General features: G+C 38.2%; 2 protein-coding genes across 3 annotated transcripts; one reads left to right on the plus strand and one right to left on the minus strand.

Annotated features, from left to right (window-relative positions):
* The first annotated feature begins 1219 nt into the window (after nt 1-1219).
* LOC103715868 (uncharacterized) lies at nt 1220-14288 on the plus strand. Its single transcript, XM_008803644.5, has 5 exons — nt 1220-2298; nt 3481-3637; nt 7857-7907; nt 12815-12907; nt 13903-14288. Exons 1-5 carry the CDS (start codon nt 2159-2161, stop codon nt 13972-13974), a joined length of 513 nt encoding a protein of 170 aa, XP_008801866.1. The 5' UTR covers nt 1220-2158; the 3' UTR covers nt 13975-14288.
* On the minus strand, nt 10466-18595 carry MLS (malate synthase). 2 transcript variants are annotated; one of them, XM_039133761.3, is made up of 5 exons: nt 18156-18595; nt 16422-16747; nt 16009-16339; nt 15270-15908; nt 10466-10822 (listed from the first exon to the last, which is right to left on the minus strand). In XM_039133761.3, exons 1-5 carry the CDS (start codon nt 18507-18509, stop codon nt 10793-10795), a joined length of 1680 nt encoding a protein of 559 aa, XP_038989689.1. In that variant the 5' UTR covers nt 18510-18595; the 3' UTR covers nt 10466-10792. The 2 variants fall into 2 exon arrangements, with proteins under 2 accessions (XP_038989689.1, XP_088576188.1); XM_088720062.1 differs by lacking the exon at nt 10466-10822 and having other exon boundaries at nt 15036-15908; nt 18156-18594.
* Nucleotides 18596-18842: the final 247 nt, after the last annotated feature.

Here is an 18842-nt window from a genome sequence, read left to right on the forward strand (position 1 = left end):
TGTAGAAGGAGACTATGCAAGATGACAGAGTAAGATATACTTTAAAAAGAATGCTTGCACGCAAATTGCACCTCCATGGAAGAGACGCGTGGTTGATATGTAGGATTTTTTTTTTTTTTAAAGACAGATGAATTAATTACTTGAAATGAGCATAAATGCATCCATAAAAGTCAAAAAAAATAAAATATTCAAAAACTGCTGTGGAAGACATGGAGAAGAATTTTATAGTACTGGCTCAGTATTGTTAGCCACGTCAGTCGCTATCCAATCTACAATACTATTAGCCTCCATGTAGATATGGGAAATCTCAATAGAGAAAAAGGCATGCTTCATCAGCCAACGAAGATCCGAAGACTATCATTTTAGTGGTCCATAAGACCTATGACCATTCTTTATAGGCCTATGACCATTCTTTATATGTTCCTTGCAAATAAAATTAGGGACCATGGAGCCTTGAATTAAAGAGTCCTTCCTTCTATTGTGATGCACTTTATCTTAAAGCTCTGCTGCCGTACTATCATGTTCCTATTTTTGGATGACAAGGCTTATATAGAAATGGTTATGTGGGCACAGTCTAGTTGAAAGCTTCCACTTAGCACTCATGGTGGTCTGGCAAAGTGATATCCAACTACAATCCATACATAGCAAATAGGACTTTGTTTCCAGATCTAGTGGGCTTGAAAGATATTCTTTGTCCACCTTCTCTATAACCTGATTTTTCATGATATTTTCTTCCATGTCAGCAGACCAATTATGAAATCCATGAATAAATATGTATTTACATGGGTACTTAATTTGCCCATTGCATGAACTACTTAACCAACTAATTCACTAGTATAATCTCAAAATGAATAGATTAAGTTGAACTAGATTCACCCAAAAAACATTCTATTTCAATCAACTTCTTCCAATTAGATTGGTTGTATGCTTAAAAAAACATTTTTCATTAATATATCATGTTTAAATAGATACTTTTAAAAGCGAACGCATAAACGCATGTGATCGCTAACCATTTGAAATATAAGGTAAGTCTTAAAAAAGTTTAAGCACGGATTATATACTACCATGCCTTTTCCATAAAATTATTTTAAGATTTATTTTCTATATTATTTTTAAATCGCCTTCTCTATAAATTATTCAAAATCTATATGTTATATTATTTTTAATCTAAACATTTTTTAAAATTTTTCATTAATATAGTTTGCTTCTTCATGAAGTTGTTCACAGAGATGTTTTCTTTTATCTGTCGGCGGCAATGAATTGTTTTCCACGGTTATTTTAGAGAGTTAAAATACAAGAATTGTTCAATTTATAGATATCCTTTACTAGGTGGAATCGGCAAGATTGAATCGAGGCCCGCCCGGCCACCGCCGGAGGGACAACCAGACCAACCAACAGGGTTTCTTTTCGAAGATTCCTTCCGGGGCCCTTAAATCATTGAATTCATACTTTTTAGATTTATATTCTTGATCTAAATAAGTTTTAAACTGTGGGACTTTTATTACAGATAGAATCATAGAAATCTTGATAAATTTCTTTGTCTCAAAATTCAGCAATATTAGATTTTATAGTCATGACAAATCCAACACCCTCATGGAAAATTTCTTCCAAATTTATATGTTCAGTTCCACAAACCAAGTCTTTGTCCCAACTCAACTCTCATGGTTAGAGTGGAAGCATCAGCAACAATTTGAGAAGGAACTAATCACCTTGTTAAGAATCATTCCAATTGGCGGTATATTCTGCAGTCCACTTTTCGAAGATTTAGAGCATATGCTATCCTTCCCCCTTCCTCAACTCCCAAAAGCAAAGAAAGGCAGGCCGTTGTCTCTGCCCGAACGCCGACTCCCTTCATATAATTAGAGAGCAAGGGCGGAGAAGAACGCCGACTCCCTTCATTTAATTAGAAAAAGGGAAGAGAAAAGGCTCCAATTCCTCTCTCTCTCTCTCTCTCTCTCTCTCTCTCCCCCCTCTCGCTTCGTTTCGCCTTGGAAAACCCTCTCCTTTCCTTCTCTCGCGGTCTCGATCCCTCTCTACGTCTTCTCGGCTTCGTTCCCGTTTATCTTTCTCGGAGGAACGGAAGAGAGATCAATAGAGGGGCGGAAGAGTTCGAGGAAGTTTAGCTGAGAGGAACGAAGAAGGGAGAAGAGGATAGGAGATGGAGGACGGCAGGATTTCTCTTTCTCCGCCTTCTACCTCCTCCTCCGCCGCAAATTCAAACTTTCTTCAGAACTATCCTCTCATCTCGGCTCTCCTGGCCTTTGCCATCGCCCAGTCTACCAAGTTTTTTGTCACCTGGTTAGTCTCCTCGATCTCTTCCATCTCTGTTTGTCTTTCTTTATTAGTTTTGATGTCGTTTGCGTAAAGATTTCTTGGGGATGCTAGGGATCCTGCTTGGATTCTTCGAATGTTGAGATCTTTGCGTTGATTTATGGGAATTCAAGTAGAATTTTCGTACTATTGCGGCTTTTGATCTGGGATTTGTGGATGTGTAGGGTTAAGAAAGTTCGGATCTTGGTTCTTGACTCGACATTGATGGTTTAGGGTTTTGTTAGCTGTATCTTTGTCTTTATCTTGGAATTTTGAGCTAATGTAGCTCGGAGCTAGAATTGGATATAGGGAATTTGATATTCCACTATTCATTTGTGGAGAGAATGTTTTACGAGCATGGTGATAATCTAATGCGCAGTTATTTCTTCCCAAGAACGCTTTCTGTATTGATAGAATGGAAAAGAGGCTCAGTGAAGGAAAGAAACATTTGATTAGTAAAATAGAGAAGAAAAAAGAAGAAGGTAACTAGAATTCTTTTGAAGGACATGATCACCATGTTGTAGCTGGTTTAACTGGCATCTTGCCTCTCTCCTATGAATGCATCAAAACTCTTAAAACAAGATGGAAATATAGAAAATCAGCGTTCATCAAAAGGTTGTCCTTAAAAAATTAGAAGAGCATATTGGCAAACAAGTTGAATCAAATATCATGTTATGTGGCACTATACGTACAAGTTAGACACATGCCAAAAGACCATTGAATACATCTTTCTCGCACTATATTGATAACGTATAATTATACTACAATATTTTTAAGATTTCTTAGCACTTAAGTATTATATTTGCTACTAGAATGCATAGGTTGTTATCAAAAAATTGTTTTTTCTTGATGTGCTATCACTATTGGCAGCACTCTCTCTATTTGGGCTTTCTTCTATGACCCCAATAGGCCTCTATCTGAAGACAGAAATTGTCTATCAAGCCTCACAAGCCAGTGCAAAATACCACATATATTGTATGTTTCACTAGACTTACCTACTTTGGATAATAAGGGAAAATTCTGTTTGACCAGTAAAATTTGTGACATTTGGTTGTTCTGCTACGATGTACATTCCAGAGACAACTCTGATGAAGCTTCCTAGTATCATCTCTTGGCATGTATTGTAAGAAACCTTTTACCTAAGAGCTTTAATTTTTCTTAGTTTTGCAGGTACAAGGAAAAACGTTGGGATGCAAAGCAACTTATTGGATCTGGTGGCATGCCATCATCTCATTCTGCTACAGTGACAGCACTTGCTGTTGCTATTGGAATTAAAGATGGCTTTGGTAGTTCCACATTTGCTGTAGCAGCAATATTTGCAATTGTGGTAAGCCACCTTGTTTTCTCTTCACCATGAGATTTTGCAGATTTTTACAAGGATAGTTTAGGATATTTATTTATTTATTTCTATAGTGCCATTCCAAAATCCAAAGTCCCTTCTGTTGAACAGTCTGATGCCTCTCCTTTCCAAATCATCATATTGATAATTTATGATTTTCACCTACTAAGTTAATCTATTTAAATTCATGGTAAAAGCCTTTGTATCTTTTTTTAATACGGAATAAGTGAATATCTGTTTTTTGCTGTTTCAGTGTCAAAGAACGTATAAATCTACACTGACATTTATTCTAAAACCTATGCATCAACATGAAATATCATGTATCTTATGAGGATCATTAAAGTATGAAGTTTGAATCATGCTACATACTGTTGATGTTGGCATCATGTAGGTATTCTATAAGAAACTTCTTCCTTTTGCTCTTATCTTCTAGGGCCTATAGAGAAGGTTTACATTGTCTTATGAGTGCAATAGCTAAGTTTTGTTTCACTCATATCAATTTTATTTTGTGCTGGTACAAGGAGAACTTGTCAACTAGCCCCACCCATTGGTGGAGAAGATACTACTTTGAATAGGAAAATTATCGAAAGTGATAGTCTTAATACTTGGAAGTCAAAGAAATGAAGCAAACAACTGCACACAATTAAATACTAGGAAAATAAGGAATTGGAGAAGTAGAATTTCATCGAACTTTTAGACTCTCATTGTAGAGGGACCTATGTAGAGAAATAACAAGAATTGTTTAAAAGTTTGAAATGAAAGAAGATTCGCAAACCAAATTTTGGCATTATGGGCTTAGTGTACGGAGGACACAAATACATGTGCATATTTTATTCATCACTCATTTTTATAAAGAACATGGCAAGGAAATCATTCTGTGAATGTGCCAATGGTCAAGATCATAGTTCAATGAGAATAGAGTTACAAAAGTATCACTAATATAAGTTAGGATATTTTTAGAGCGCTTATGTTTAGTAGAATTCCAAGAGAAGTTTTCAAATATTTTGACTGAAGGTGTATAATAATGCTTGTTACATGTCGAACTATAAATAGTACATCCTATAGTTTGAAGGGCATTTTAACAATGGGTGAAGCAACTTTGGTCTTATCTTTAAGACTGAAGATGAATCAGTCCAAATGAGCAGTTGGAAGAGCTTCCGTTTTCGTTTTTTGGATTCTCAACTTGTTGAATTTGTTATTTAGTATGAGCTTCTGGTACCTAAAAGTTATGATGGGGCTCAAGGTGGTTTTTTATTGATTACAGGGATAGGAGAAGCATAAGTGTTGACAAAAATCTTTAGCTTAATTGGCTTCTTCATAGCGTTGCAGAAGTCGGACTCAATTTAGAAGATATTGACAATAAAAGACTAAGAGATGGATGAAAGTCTCCACACCTTTTCACATTAGGAACCTAGGAAGCCATTTGTGGTTTAAACGTTAATATATATAACCTCTATCCAGACCAACTTGTAACTAGAATTGTCTTGCAGAAAGTGGTCTGAGGAGGTGATGCCAAATGTCCAATATATAAAGTTGACGGTTGGTACTCCCAGAACAACATATCACCTGGCTTGGTATCTCATCAGCTGTACCCTTTCATTATTTTGAGTTCGGGAGATTGGTTTCCTTTACCCTTGTTTAATGTGGATGATCTTATGTATAGGCTCTTTTCATTTCTTCATGAGTTTGATATCATTTTGATGATGGCTCAGGATGTTTGCTGCCATGTTTGGCTAAGGTGTAATATTGAAGTACAGGAATTTAGTAGAGAGAGATCTTCCTGCAAGAAAATATATGGTGGGGGGCCAGAAGATGTCAGTGGTTCCCTCTGAATTCTTCATTCTTTGAACCTGCTTCATGAAATTTCCTTTCATTGATGTTAACATATTGAAATCCATCTAACACTTCCAAGCAGTTAATCCTTTTACCCTGGGACATTGACTTCTTCTATTGCTATATATACACAACCTTTAAAACCATCTATCTTTTGTCTCTTGCTGAACCGATAATTGCTTGTTTAGTCCTTGTTGCCATAGCAAGAATTCTATAGTTGCTAATTTCACCTCGAACTAATTATTTTCTATCTTAGCCTTTACTGCCTAACGTTTTTCATGCTACTTGGATTTTCAGGGATTTTAGAACCTTATAATTTCATACAGACATGCATAAAACTAGGAAAGGAGGAGAAAAGCAACCAAAGGACTAGAAACTGGATCTACTTATCCCACTCCACTAGTGAGTTAATTGAAGAGATCTATTGACGAAGATATAAAGATGGGATGATGTTTTTCACAAATACTTGACGTTGACCAGTCAACATGTTTTGTGAAGGATGGGCACTCACTAGATAGGGATTACGAGATCTTACAGTTACTGCTCTCACATGTAAATGAAGCAAAATGTTGCCTCGCCTTATGCCTAAGCTTTGATCATTTGTCAGTATTCTTTGCTTGGTGCTCGTTAACCCGTGCTCTGCTTCATTTAGAACATTATTGCAACCACACAACCATATCCATCCTCATTTATTGACAACTGACAAACTTATGCATCTTCAAAGGCCTAGCATTTCTTAAGCACCAATCTAGCTCTTGCTTGTTAGCCATACCAAGGGGTGCAATCGAACCGAGCTGAGTTGAGTAGCCAGAGGCTTGATCTTGACTTGATTCAAAATACTTGGTTTGAAACTCAACTCGAGATTGATCAAGCCTTAATATCCAAGCTCTAACTTAACTCGATAGAAAAAAAAACAATACTCGAGATCAACTCGACTGGACTTTCAACCGAGCCATACTCGAGCTCAAATTCGAGCTTGCATTCAAGCCTTGGTCATAATTAAAAAATATGGTTAAAATAAAACATAACATAATAAAATATTAAATATATATATATAATATAAATTAAATATAATATTATTAAAAATATATTTACTCAACTAGGCTCGTGAGCCTTTGAGCCAAGTATTTTGTTACTTGAGCTTGACTCAAAAAACTGTTCGAGTTGAGTCGAGCTTGGACCCGAGTCGAGCTCAAGCAGCTTGCGAGTTGCTCGGGTCATTTGCACCCCTAGCCATACCATGTGGCAAATCTGTCACGAAGAGTCTCCGGAAAATCCATTGTTTATGTACACTACACTTGGTATTATATTATGAGATCTCTAGCATTAAAAAAAAAAAGAATACTCAAAATACGGTCATAAAGGAGAAATTAGAAGAGATGCCTCCTACCAAGCAACCCAAGCAACATATCCAAAAAGATGCCACAAGAAATACCCTGGAGATGATTCCGGTATATGTTGCTTTTTCTCACTTCTACCTCATCCTTGTTTTCTTTGTTGTCATATATTCCTTTTTCTTTTTCTTCTCATCTTCTTTGTTGAGGCAGGAGATTGAGTAACACAAAAGAGAGATAAAGAATGCATCATCTTTCTATCTTCCTCACACAGTGACCCATCGCAAAGGAGATCCAAGAAGATTCCTTAATTGGGATCCTGCTCTTCTTTCCTTAGAACTTGAGGAGAATCTGAGGATTCTATGTCTTTAAAGAAAGGGGGAAAAGCAATGTAATTTTCTCGACACATACAACCACAGTGGTAGTATGAACCATAACACTTTACATTAAATATTGTAGAAACATCTTATGAATAATTTGTTAATTTTTTTTAAAATTCTTGATCCATGAGTTGTGACGAGTTTCTGATTAGTTCTATCAATTGGAATTAACTCAAGGAATCATTCAACCAATGTAAAGAATATGAACATTTGACGACAATGCTTTCATTGATTTTATAAATTTTCGACCACTTTTAGAAATGAGAATATATGTTCATTTTTATGGTTAATTTATGTTTGTTGCTGAGTCTGTAATCCTAAATATGCATAATATTCTTTTAAACCAACTGAACTTTGAATCCTTTTAGGTGATAGTGCATTTTTCTTCATGGTGCTACACAGAGGAGTCTTTTAAGTATCTTCATAAAGGCAATTTGACTTCTCATCAATAACAATGGCAACTTGCCCTAGATCTATATCTTTAAGTTTTCTTTTGATGGATAAGATAATTAAATGTACTTTGTGTATATGTAGCAAGAGCATTAATATGATTTCGCTTTTAAGCTATGGGATTTTGGGGTTAATTTCTTGTTAGTTACTTTTTCCTGGCTATGTTGCATTCCTCATTGAAGACTTTTCATGTGCAACACTGATTCGCAGGTAATGTATGATGCTTTTGGTGTTCGATTACATGCCGGAAGGCAGGCAGAGGTATTGTTTTATCTTGTGGCTTTTAATTTTTAAAACTTTCCCCATATGATTATTTAAAATTATTGTCAGTTCGTCATAGTTAAAATTATGTCTTTGGAAGGTAATAAGAGGTCGAAACTTTACTTCCTCTAGAGCAGAGTTATTGAATTTGTGATAATACCAAGAATGGTGAATGTGTAGATGTGACAAGGAATACTGAACCGAGCCGTACTGGTCGGTTCACCCCGAACCGAGCCGTACTGGTCGGTTCACCCCGAACCGAGCCGTACTGGTCGGTTCACCCCGAACCGAGCCGTACTGGTCGGCTCGGTCCGAACCGAGCTGACCCGGTTTCCGACCAGGTTGGTTCGGCAGTGGAAAATGGTTATGATTGGATCTAGCCGGAACCGGCCAGAATTTGATGGAACTGGACGGTTCGGTTCGGTTCGGTTTGGTCTGAACCGCTACCAAAGTGTACTGGTTGCCGACCAGTACGGGTCTCGATACCGGTTCGGCGAACCCGACCGGTACGGATCTTGATATTGGTTCGGCGAACCTTGAGATGTGAAGATAGAAGCTTAGGAAAATATTAACAATCATTTGTAGGGCCAACTAGGATTTTCCAGATGGGTGGAATGTACATCATGCATTTCCAACTTCAGCAGGAAATATATTGGCACTTGGTTGATGATATTATCTGTAGTTTTGCTTGTGTTTCATATATGAGGATGGTCATAGTCTAGGATGCCAAGTTGTCAAGGCATTTGACCTCTCAATTGTATAGGGGGACTGCATTGCTAGGCTGGTAGCTAGAATTTTATTTCTACACCAAGTTAGTTGTACATCTTTGGATCTATAATGTGTTTATGGAAGAAAGGGTTGAAAAGCTCTAAATGTGAAGGAATATAGCAGTTTTGTCTCTTTTAAATTGCTGTTTTGTTGTCAACTACTCCTTCAGGTGGGTTGTCTTATCACTAGACAATGTGGAACAGTAATTAGAGTTGGTCCAACTTCTGTTTTTTTGCACACATCACATGCCATATATTGGTAGAATGAAGGAGCTAAGAAAAAAGAAAATTAAAGTTTTTGTTACGACAGTTCTGAAATGCTATTAGGTCAGTGAATCATTCTCAAAAAATTTCGTGTACACTGGAATCAGTATGGGGGATGGTAGAGGATTTATTTTGCTGCCTGTGGCTGATGCATCTCAGGGTTGTTGTTAGTTTATATCGAGCATTGGACTATTAAGAGAGTGTTAAAGCATGAGTTTTTGCCATTGGCATTCTACTAAGCCTGTCTTATCTATCGACACTCTATTTCCTCTCCGTTTTTGAAATTCCAGTGGATGTGACAAATGTTTTTGAATGAAAAGGTTGCCAATTTGTATTATGCAATCAAAACTGATAGTAGATCTATGACTAATTTTAAATCAGAGGTGTTGTAGTTGAAAAAGGCTGAATTTGGATCGACAGCTTTAGATACTAACTCCAAACTATCAGGTAAATGGTGCGGAACCTTAAGGAAACATAGACTTTGTGAATTTGTGATTCATCTTTGTCTAAAATAAGTAGTTCAGAAATCATTGCAGGTGGGAACTGAATTTGGTATCTGATCTTAATAGTATCAGGTTTGACAGGCAACACAAATGTAAGAATAGCCTGGAGATGGAGGCTGGATTTGAGGTTGACTGAGGTGTTCTGATGTCCTGTTCTTTGGGTTCAATAGATGCTGCAGCTAAATCCCTCTTGCTGATCCTTTCCCTGGTATAGTTTGGTTATTGCTCCCTAGTGTGCAAAAGCTGTCAATTATTTGGCTTTAGGAAGGGTTGAGGGAGCTTGTACTGATTGGACATCTCTTTTTGGAAGAGATCCTTGGGATGAGGACTATTCAAAGATACAGTGGCTGCTTCTTAGAGTTTACACATCATATGGTTCAGGAGTTGCTGCATAAAGTGCAGAAAGTCGTGTTTCAGCTTTCAAAAGTAAGAATAGAATCTGGATGTTTGAGGCAAAGAAGAAACAAGTAATTTCTTATATGTCCGGGTTGCTTCTTAGTGACGCAGTGGAACACTCCTTTTTCACATTCCTTGTGATTGAGTCTTTTGAATGGATTATAGATCTTGTATGATTGAACTGCCTAATTCCTTTGGCAATGTCAATAAGTGGGGCATTTCCATAAAGTGATATGAATTAAATTCATACTGTTAAACTTTTGAGCTGGATAATTTGGAGAGAACACAATGTAGAATATTTTACAAGAAATTTCAAGGTGAAGGAAATCTTAGAGGAAGCTTTGGAATTGCTTCTGGGTTGTTGGATTTTATGGCTGCTCCCTAGGTGCCAGGAATTAGGTTGGAGTGATGGTAGCAAGAGGCTAGTCATATTTTTATTTACTGGGGTCAATCTACCTATAAAGTTCTTTATATAGAGCATTATGTTGTAATTTAGCACAAGTTTTCTCTTACCTGTTGGGTTCTAAGAGTCAGAGTCCATAACCCGGCTCTACCAGGTTCAAAGTAGTCACAATTACAATCAATCAATGGCCAGAAATTTGTAGCAATTGCGCATATACCTGTTTGGTTGTGGAAGCAACTAATTGCAAATTTATTTCCAAAACATTTAATAATTAAATATATGCGCAATTGACCAAACATAGCAAGCTAAATTTTATCCAAATTTAAAACAAGGTTCACTTCAATCCATTATCTTATAGTACATAAAAATAGTTCATTGTAATTTGTAAGCACACGTTTTACATCTTTCGATATGGGCAGTACTCTGTCTCTGCACTAGTAATGTAACAACTTCTACAGCTACAAACCTTACTTTAAGATAAACAAATTGGCTTTAAGTCCCTTTTTTTGATGAAGCAGCCTCAATATATACGCCAAGAGTAGCTCAGATCTGCTAATAGCTTAAGCCAATAGGCCTTTCACTCTGAAATATAAATTATATAATAAGTGGGTGAGCCAAACATAGTGAACAAGAAAATAGGATCAAGTGTAATAGAACAATAATAAGAATTAAAGCCTATTTGAACTTAAAAATTACAAATGACATTTACCAAACAGGTATTTTAACAAACATAGTCTGTTTTAGGAACAACAGTAATACAGTTGAAATCACTTTGTACAATCAAATCAATACCGTCTACTCAAGAACCAACTGTTATACCCACTGGTTAATGGTTCAGTCACTAACAAGATGGTTCAATCCATAAACATGAGATTTTCTTACACTTGTAAGAAAGCATAGTAATCTACAACATATCAGGTGATAAAGTAACATGTTTGAATGATGTAGCACAAGTTCCAACGGAAACAACATGGCTTGACTCTAATAAATGTAGATGTCAAGTAATTATTTAAAACACAAAAACAAAGATTTGGAAACCAGTTCAGCAGAATGTTATTAAGAAGTGATTTGAAAATCATGAAAACTATGATGAATTACCAACAAGAAGATGGACAACATTCAGTTTTGATATAACAAAAACAGTTCCAAAAATTGAGGTCTGTAAGGTGTTTCTAACTCAAACAGAAGCAGGGGTTTTAGAACCAATTATGAACAAGGAGTTTGAAGGAATTTTTTTAATCAGTGGACCATGAATCAATGACCTATATATATATATATATATATTTGTGAAAATTAGATATTTGTAGGGTACAGCAGTCTCTTTTGGATAATTGAGGACTTAATTTAAAATATTAATCATTTTGTTGGTGAAGCTGCTATATTTTATTCCATCACTACGAATTATGAAAAGCATGTAAGCATGGTGGACTTATCAAGAGGCAAATTTGATGTTTCAAGGACAATTACTATAATATTTGTAGGCGTTGAACTTAAAGAACACTTCAACTGAGAAATAAACTCGAAGAGCTTCTTCAATTAAAGGAATTAACTGAGAAATTTCTGAATCATTAAAGGAAAACGATTATCATGATCTGGTGTATATGATGCCTAGAGAGGAAACTTCAAGCGCATTCTAGTTATACTGATTGTCACCTTGTCCAACTATTAGTTAATTGGATTATTGGCCAAAAGAAATTCAACTCAGGCCTGAACCTGCTGCATGACAGCTCTAGGTAGTTGCTACTTGTAAAGTTCATGTCTATGTATTTTCCATGTACTTAATTACCATGCACTTGGAAAACTAAAGGAAACTTCAAATTCTCAACCGTGTCTTCAAAAAACACAGAGGTTTTCTGGTTTTCTGTTTTGTATATTTGGCCCGGGTCTGCAGATGGAAGACTATAAGTCAACTCAGCTAGTTTCCCTAGTTTGAGTGAATAAGAATAATGACAACCAAACAATCAAGTTTTGTCTCAACTAGCACGGTTTGGCTATATGAATCCATAGATGTGCTGAATCTTTTTATGAAAATTTGGCATATTTGGGAAACATATAAAACTTAACTAAGCCTTCTAAGACAATCCAATCTTCTGCTTTTTAAAACTGGGCATAAGTTTTCATAAAAATGATTAGAAGAACTTTGACTGGTTTCAGCCCTGACAAATCAGCTTGGAGAGTTCTCTTTGAATCTTTTAACAGGAAAAGCTAAATTCTAGGTAATCACCACAATCTATCACTTGTTAGAACTTAGTATCGGACCTTGAACTCCTAACAACGTTAGCTTTTCAATTTTTGATCAGAGCAAATAAGTAGATTGATTTATCTTAACGTTAGCCATCTCAAGGTTCTTGAGACCAGAGCTGACTAAACTCTATATTAGACGACTCGTATTAGGCTAGATGGAAGTTTCTATGGCTTTCACATATTCTGCTTAAATGATAGGTTGCATGAGGCAGATAATGGTCATGATTATTGTCATAGTACTGGAAAAAATTGGAGTTCTACAAATTATATTTTACTAAAATTAAGTTGTTAAATTCATATCCATTATTCTCGTTCTGGGCTCGTTTTCAGGTGTTGAATCAAATTGTAATTGAACTTCCAGCAGAACATCCTCTTTCTGACACAAGGCCGCTGCGTGAGCTTCTTGGCCATACCCCAGCTCAGGTTTGTTCACACACCTTTAAGTTTCATGTGGAAACTGATCTTCTGATGCGACGTGCACATTGCACATGGCACATTCCAATGCATGCAAGGAAAAAATGCAAATTTTGCCAGGAAGCATGAGCCCTTACCATTTTAGATGTCTCTGAGATTGGTTCATGTATTGGTTGATTTATTTAGAAGTAATGTACATAATACATGTGATTGGTAAAGAGTTCTCTAATTTGCTCTCTGCTTGCTTGGATAGGTTAAAGTAAGATGTCTTGTTCCTAGTTTGGTTGTTTTTTCAATTTTTGACTTCCTAAGAAATTTGATGGTGAGGCTGATGTCTGCATGGTGAACTCTCCAGCCACCACCACAAACCAAAATTTCCTATAACAATCATTTGACAAATGGAAATGGTTAATTTCTTCTTGGAACTAATGGATTTCAGAGTATTATTACTAATTCATGAGATAATGGATGAGCCACTCTGTACTTGTATCGGGTCATATTTTGGTGGACTTGAGTCTAGAGTATGTCTAGCTTATATCTTTGATATTGATCTAAATCTGAATCATTAATTGGCAGTTTAATTTTTTTCCCTCCTTTGGTGTGAAGCATCCTAAAGGCTGATTGCAAATTGTTAGGACAGGACGTGATGATTAAAACAATAGTTTAAACAAAGGTTCGCCATACCAATACCGGATCCTGTACCGATACTACACTAGCATAGTATCGGTGCGGTACGGTATGAAATTTTTTTGGCATACCGAGGGTCAGTACGCCACCGGTACTGATACCGAACTGGTATGGTATGGTACGTTCGGTACCATTCGGTATGGTATGGTACGACATACCATAGTTTAAATATCTAAACAGTACTTTTTATCCCAAAAAAAATCTTAAAAACTATGTTGAGGATAGTTAAACACTAGCTTAACATTTGTCCAATTTTGCTATTCTATGAAGTTCCATAGGATGATCTCAACATCTACATGTTCTGAAATAATTGTTAGGTTGTTGCTGGTGCCATCTTGGGGTTTGTTATTGCCATCGTTGGGTGCTTGATCAACAAAGTTACCAGTTAAACTTGGATGTTCATGATGACAAATGCAACACGGCTTCAAACTCGCATTGCTGATCATTGTAGCATAAGAAAGTTTAATCCAGACTTGAGATCCAAAATAGTTTCTGGGATGCAAATATTGTAACCATATTATAGTAGTGTGAATGACATCAGATATTTGGTTTGTGATTAGACTTGTTTTCATTTGGTGCTGCTTCACGTTGACGTAGTGTAACCATTTAATAATCCATTCTTTCTGTGACTGGACTATGTCAAACTATGGGTTTGCTTGAAGTTTCAGATAATATTCATGCAAATTAGTTTCTTGGGTATGAATTATGTGACCATATTAAAATGAGGGGATTGACATGGGACATCCTGTTGGCAGTTAAACTTCTCATTTGGAATTTCTGTTTGTTGAGAAAGTGCTACTCTTCCAATACTCTTCATTCTGTGACAGGAACCTTATTTTTTTGACCTATTGGTATTGTATGGAACTCAGACATTCATTCTTCCAAGTAATTAACCAATCTTTGTTTCCAGTATGGTTCCTTTTGATATGCTTTATACTTTTTATATACCAGAATCCTTCTGGCCCCACAATAGTAACAGCTCAATGCATCATCAGTTGAGAGGTCAAGACCAGAGCAACCTTACTGCCTACGATTGTATCAGCTATGTTGCTGGAAGATAGGAATCATTTTTTCCTTCTATATTTCAGTACATATATTCATACAGGGGCATCTTAACAAACTTTCTACAGGACCACGACACCCTCTCTTACTAGTAATTGTTGATAAATATTCTTGTTAGATATGTGAATTATGCTGGAAATTTTTTGATGAAGTCTTGGGGCCTGCTTGGGTAATCCAAGCAAGATTTGTGCTGAAATTTTGCTGGAGTAGGAAGCTCTTCGAGCATGGGCCATGCCAGCCCAATACTCCTTCCAGCCCGAGTCTAACAGGCTTTTAGAAGAGGTTGGCTAGGTGGGCCAATAGGTCCAATTTCTGCAGGATTTGCCCGAAGAAATATCCACACAGGCCCTTAGTGTTATAAACAAATAGGAGCAAAGGTAGCATGACATTTAGACAGCTCAAGAAGCAGTCAATTTATTAAGTACAGAGTCTTAATAGCCATGGTTGACCATCTGAAAATTATTAGCACAAAACCAACAGGCATGCAGTGATGAAAAGAGCTTATTACATAGTAGCAGTAACACAACACAGATAAACGACAGCACAACAGCTACTGGATCATGACAACAAAATCCATGAGGATTAACTCATGGATAGCTTGTACTCAGAGACTAGAGGATACCTTGGGGTGGTGGACTACAATCTTGTTGTAAGCATCCAAGGTCAGGAAATCATCCAGTTCTGGAGCAGTGCATTGCTTGGTGAAGATCTCGCAGGCCTCTTTGTACATGCCACGGCCGAACTTCTCTGCTCCGACCTCCCTCTCAATCTTCGCCATCTCTTCTTCCACGACTCTTGCAAACAGATCCAATGTCACCCTCACCTTCACTCCTTCTCCATCCAAAACCACCCCATACTTCAGCCACTGCCAGTTCTGAACCCTGCTGATCTCCGCGGTCGCTGCATCCTCCATGAGATTGTAGAGCGGCACCGATCCGGTCCCGGTAAGCCAGGCTGCGATGTACTGGATTCCAACCCTGGTGTTCAGCCGGAGGCCCTCCATCGTCCTCACACCTCCGGGCCTCCGCAGGAGGTCCTCTTCAGTGATATCGTCTGCATCCTCTCTCTTTGCTGTCTGAATCTGGTTGGGCTTGTTGCCCATGTTGCTGGCGAACACTTCCAAGATGGCCGGAATGAGGCCTGGGTGAGCAGCCCATGTGCCATCATGTCCTGCTCGGACTTCTCGCAGCTTGTCATTCCTCACCAGCTCCAGGGCTGCTTCATTGGCTGCCGGATTATCTCTGATCGGAATCTGCGCCGCCTGTCAAGAAGAGAAGGATTTTGAGACATGTCCGTGCTAAGTTGGTGCAATGCTGAAGTGCAGTGAACTTAGAAATCGAGGGTCGTCGATCGTTGCATACCATGCCGCCCATGGCGTGGACACCGCGGCGGTGGCAGGTGCGGATGAGGAGGTCGGAGTAGCTCCGCATGAAGTGCTGAGTCATCCCCACCTGCACCCGGTCAGGGAGGAGGCGGTCTGGGTGGGCTTGGAAGGTCTTGACATAGCTGAAGATGTAGTCCCATCTTCCACAATTCAGACCAATGGAGTGGCCCCTCAGCTCATAGAGGATCTCATTCATTTGAAACACCGCCGGGAGAGTCTCGATCAGGACCGTAGCCCTGATGCTCCCCTGTCCTATTCCGGCGAACTTCTCGGCCCTCTCGAAGACACAATTCCATATCTTGGCCTCCCTGTCGTCACCATGCATCTCTTTGTTACCAGCTGTTCTGTAACATTGTTGGCAGGTTTAACTGATGGTGAGCTTTGGCTTACCTTGAGTGCTCCATCTTGGGGAGATAGAAGAAAGGTCCAAAGCCGGCACCTTGGGTGGCCCGGAAGGAGGCATGGTTGTGGAAGAAGTAGAGCCCAAAGTCCACGAGGCAGCCGGTCGCCGGTTCACCGTCGATGAGGATATGGGCCTCCGGCAAGTGCCAGCCCCTCGGCCGGACAAAGAGCTTGGCGATCTGGCCGCCGAGCTTGTAGACCCTGTTCCGGACTTGGTCATGGAAGCTTATGGTCCCATTTACAGCATCTCTAAGGTTAAACTGGCCTCTCATCAGGTTTTCCCAGCTTGGTGAGAGTGCATCCTCAAAGTCAGCCTTCAAAAGAACACCAGCCCAATTTAGAATAAAGTGTGCTTGGGTTTAATAGCTTAGTGTGGGTGGTTGTAGGTCAATCATCTCCTTCATTTCTTTTTTTTTTTTGCTAAAAAAGAAGGGAAAGGGGGGGGGGAGGAAGGGACAAGCCCACCCCCGTGTAGCAACCTCCACTGGGCCCTCACTCCACCAGAAGAATATTCGATGCGGGCAGAAATGACCGTGTGTTGAGCACACTAGCCGGTTTTACTTGTACTCTCCTCACCCGTGGGCCCGGCTCGTTATCCTTCTGAGCTCCAGCATGGTTTCATTTTGGATATGGACGGTCCACTTAAGTGTTATGATACATTTGAATGAACAATTAATAAAATCATATGATGATTATCACGGCATTCGATCAAACTATTGTCAAGGAGGTAGGTAGAGTTATGGTGCATTGACGACCGCCGCATGTTTTATGCCAAGAAAAGGAAATCTAGAGAGGTTTTAAAGATTTGACTTTATGAGTTTCTTTATCTCGGACATTCACAAATAAAAATTATATGGTGTACTTTCTAAAATTATATGTATATATATTTCTATCGTAATTCCACAATGACTTGCTAAATTTTTTGAAATATTATGATGATATATTTTTTAGATTACATCATAGCTACTTGTTTATGACAAAGAAAATATTAACGAATTCTAACATTATATCAAAGTGAAAATATTTTTTAATATTTAAATTCTGATAGTTTTTGTAATTAAATCCGTTGCCAAAAGGTTTCCCCGCTCGTAACATATTCTTTTCTTTTTTCCCAGCACAGATCACTTTTAACATATTCTTAATCACAATATGATCTTCCTAGTCCTACATAAATCTATCATCACCAATCTTCTTATCCAATAATTTTGAGATCTTTCTCACCCAATGGGAGCATGTTTCATACTATTATTATTTTAGTGCTTTTCTTGTTGCCGCCGATGTTTTACTTTTTACCTTTCTTAAAAAAAACAATAATTTTTTGCTGCAAAAAGTTTTTAAGAGTTTGCAATAAGTTAAAACATAAGAGAGTTTTCTCAAAAAAATAAAAATGTTCTATGACATATATTTGGTTAGTCTAGTTCAATTTTATTCTTTAATTTCTGAAAATAAAAATAAAAAATAAAAACAATACCAAATAGGGCTTAAATTTTTATTTTTAACATTTAGATTTTAATTTTTGTCCTATCAAAAAAAAAAGTTAAATTTCCCTGCACCCAAACTTTTATACAGCCAAACATATTTGTACATGAATCACAACTAGTACTATTGAAGTGTTTGTTCAATACTTCATGGATCTTAGTATCTTACCCCCCCCCCCCCCCCCCCCCCCAAAATAATAATAAAGAAAGACCTTACAGTAACTACGATCTCTATCAACCATACCATAAAGACTTTGGCTCCACAGTTGAGCGCGTTGATGATCATCTTCCTGTCCACAGGCCCGGTGATCTCCACGGTCCGGTCCTCGACCGCCGGTGGCACCGGAGCACACAACCAGTCTCCTTCCCTAATGAACTTTGTGGCAGGATCAAACCCCGGCAGTTCCCCAGAATTGTACCTCTTCTTCGCCTCCCGGCGACACTCCAATGAGTACCTGATCTGGCCCCGGAACTCCCTCTGCAAATCAGCAACAAATTGCAGTGCATCCCTTGTGAGAATTTTATCAAACTCCTCATCATATCTCCCTCTAATGTCTACTCCCTCTGGAACATCATAGGAACCCATGCTCCTAGCCATCAACACAGCAGCAGTTGCCTAACTCTCTAGAGAGGAGGTTAGAATAAAGGGACTCTCTTCTTTTTGTTCTAGTGGCAGTAGTCAGCTAGTGTGACAACATATATAGAGAAAGAAACAAAGTGGATATGCATGGAGAGTTGGTGATATCATGAAGGTGGGAGGAAGTTTTGGCTACGTTGTAGCTAATAGTTTGGTGGAGTTTTGTGCGTCAGATGGCAGGGGATAAGGACTTTCTCCTTGCGACATGGGAAGGACGTTAGAGTTTGGACTTTGTGCCAACTTTCTTCACTGCTCATCCATTCACCTAGGGAGGAGAGTTTGTGTCATGGGCTG

The sequence above is a fragment of the Phoenix dactylifera genome, chromosome 4, assembly GCF_051530095.1.
Source record: "Phoenix dactylifera cultivar Ajwa chromosome 4, Ajwa_hap1_PhDact_Kaust_v1.1, whole genome shotgun sequence".
Taxonomy (NCBI): Eukaryota; Viridiplantae; Streptophyta; class Magnoliopsida; order Arecales; family Arecaceae; genus Phoenix; species Phoenix dactylifera.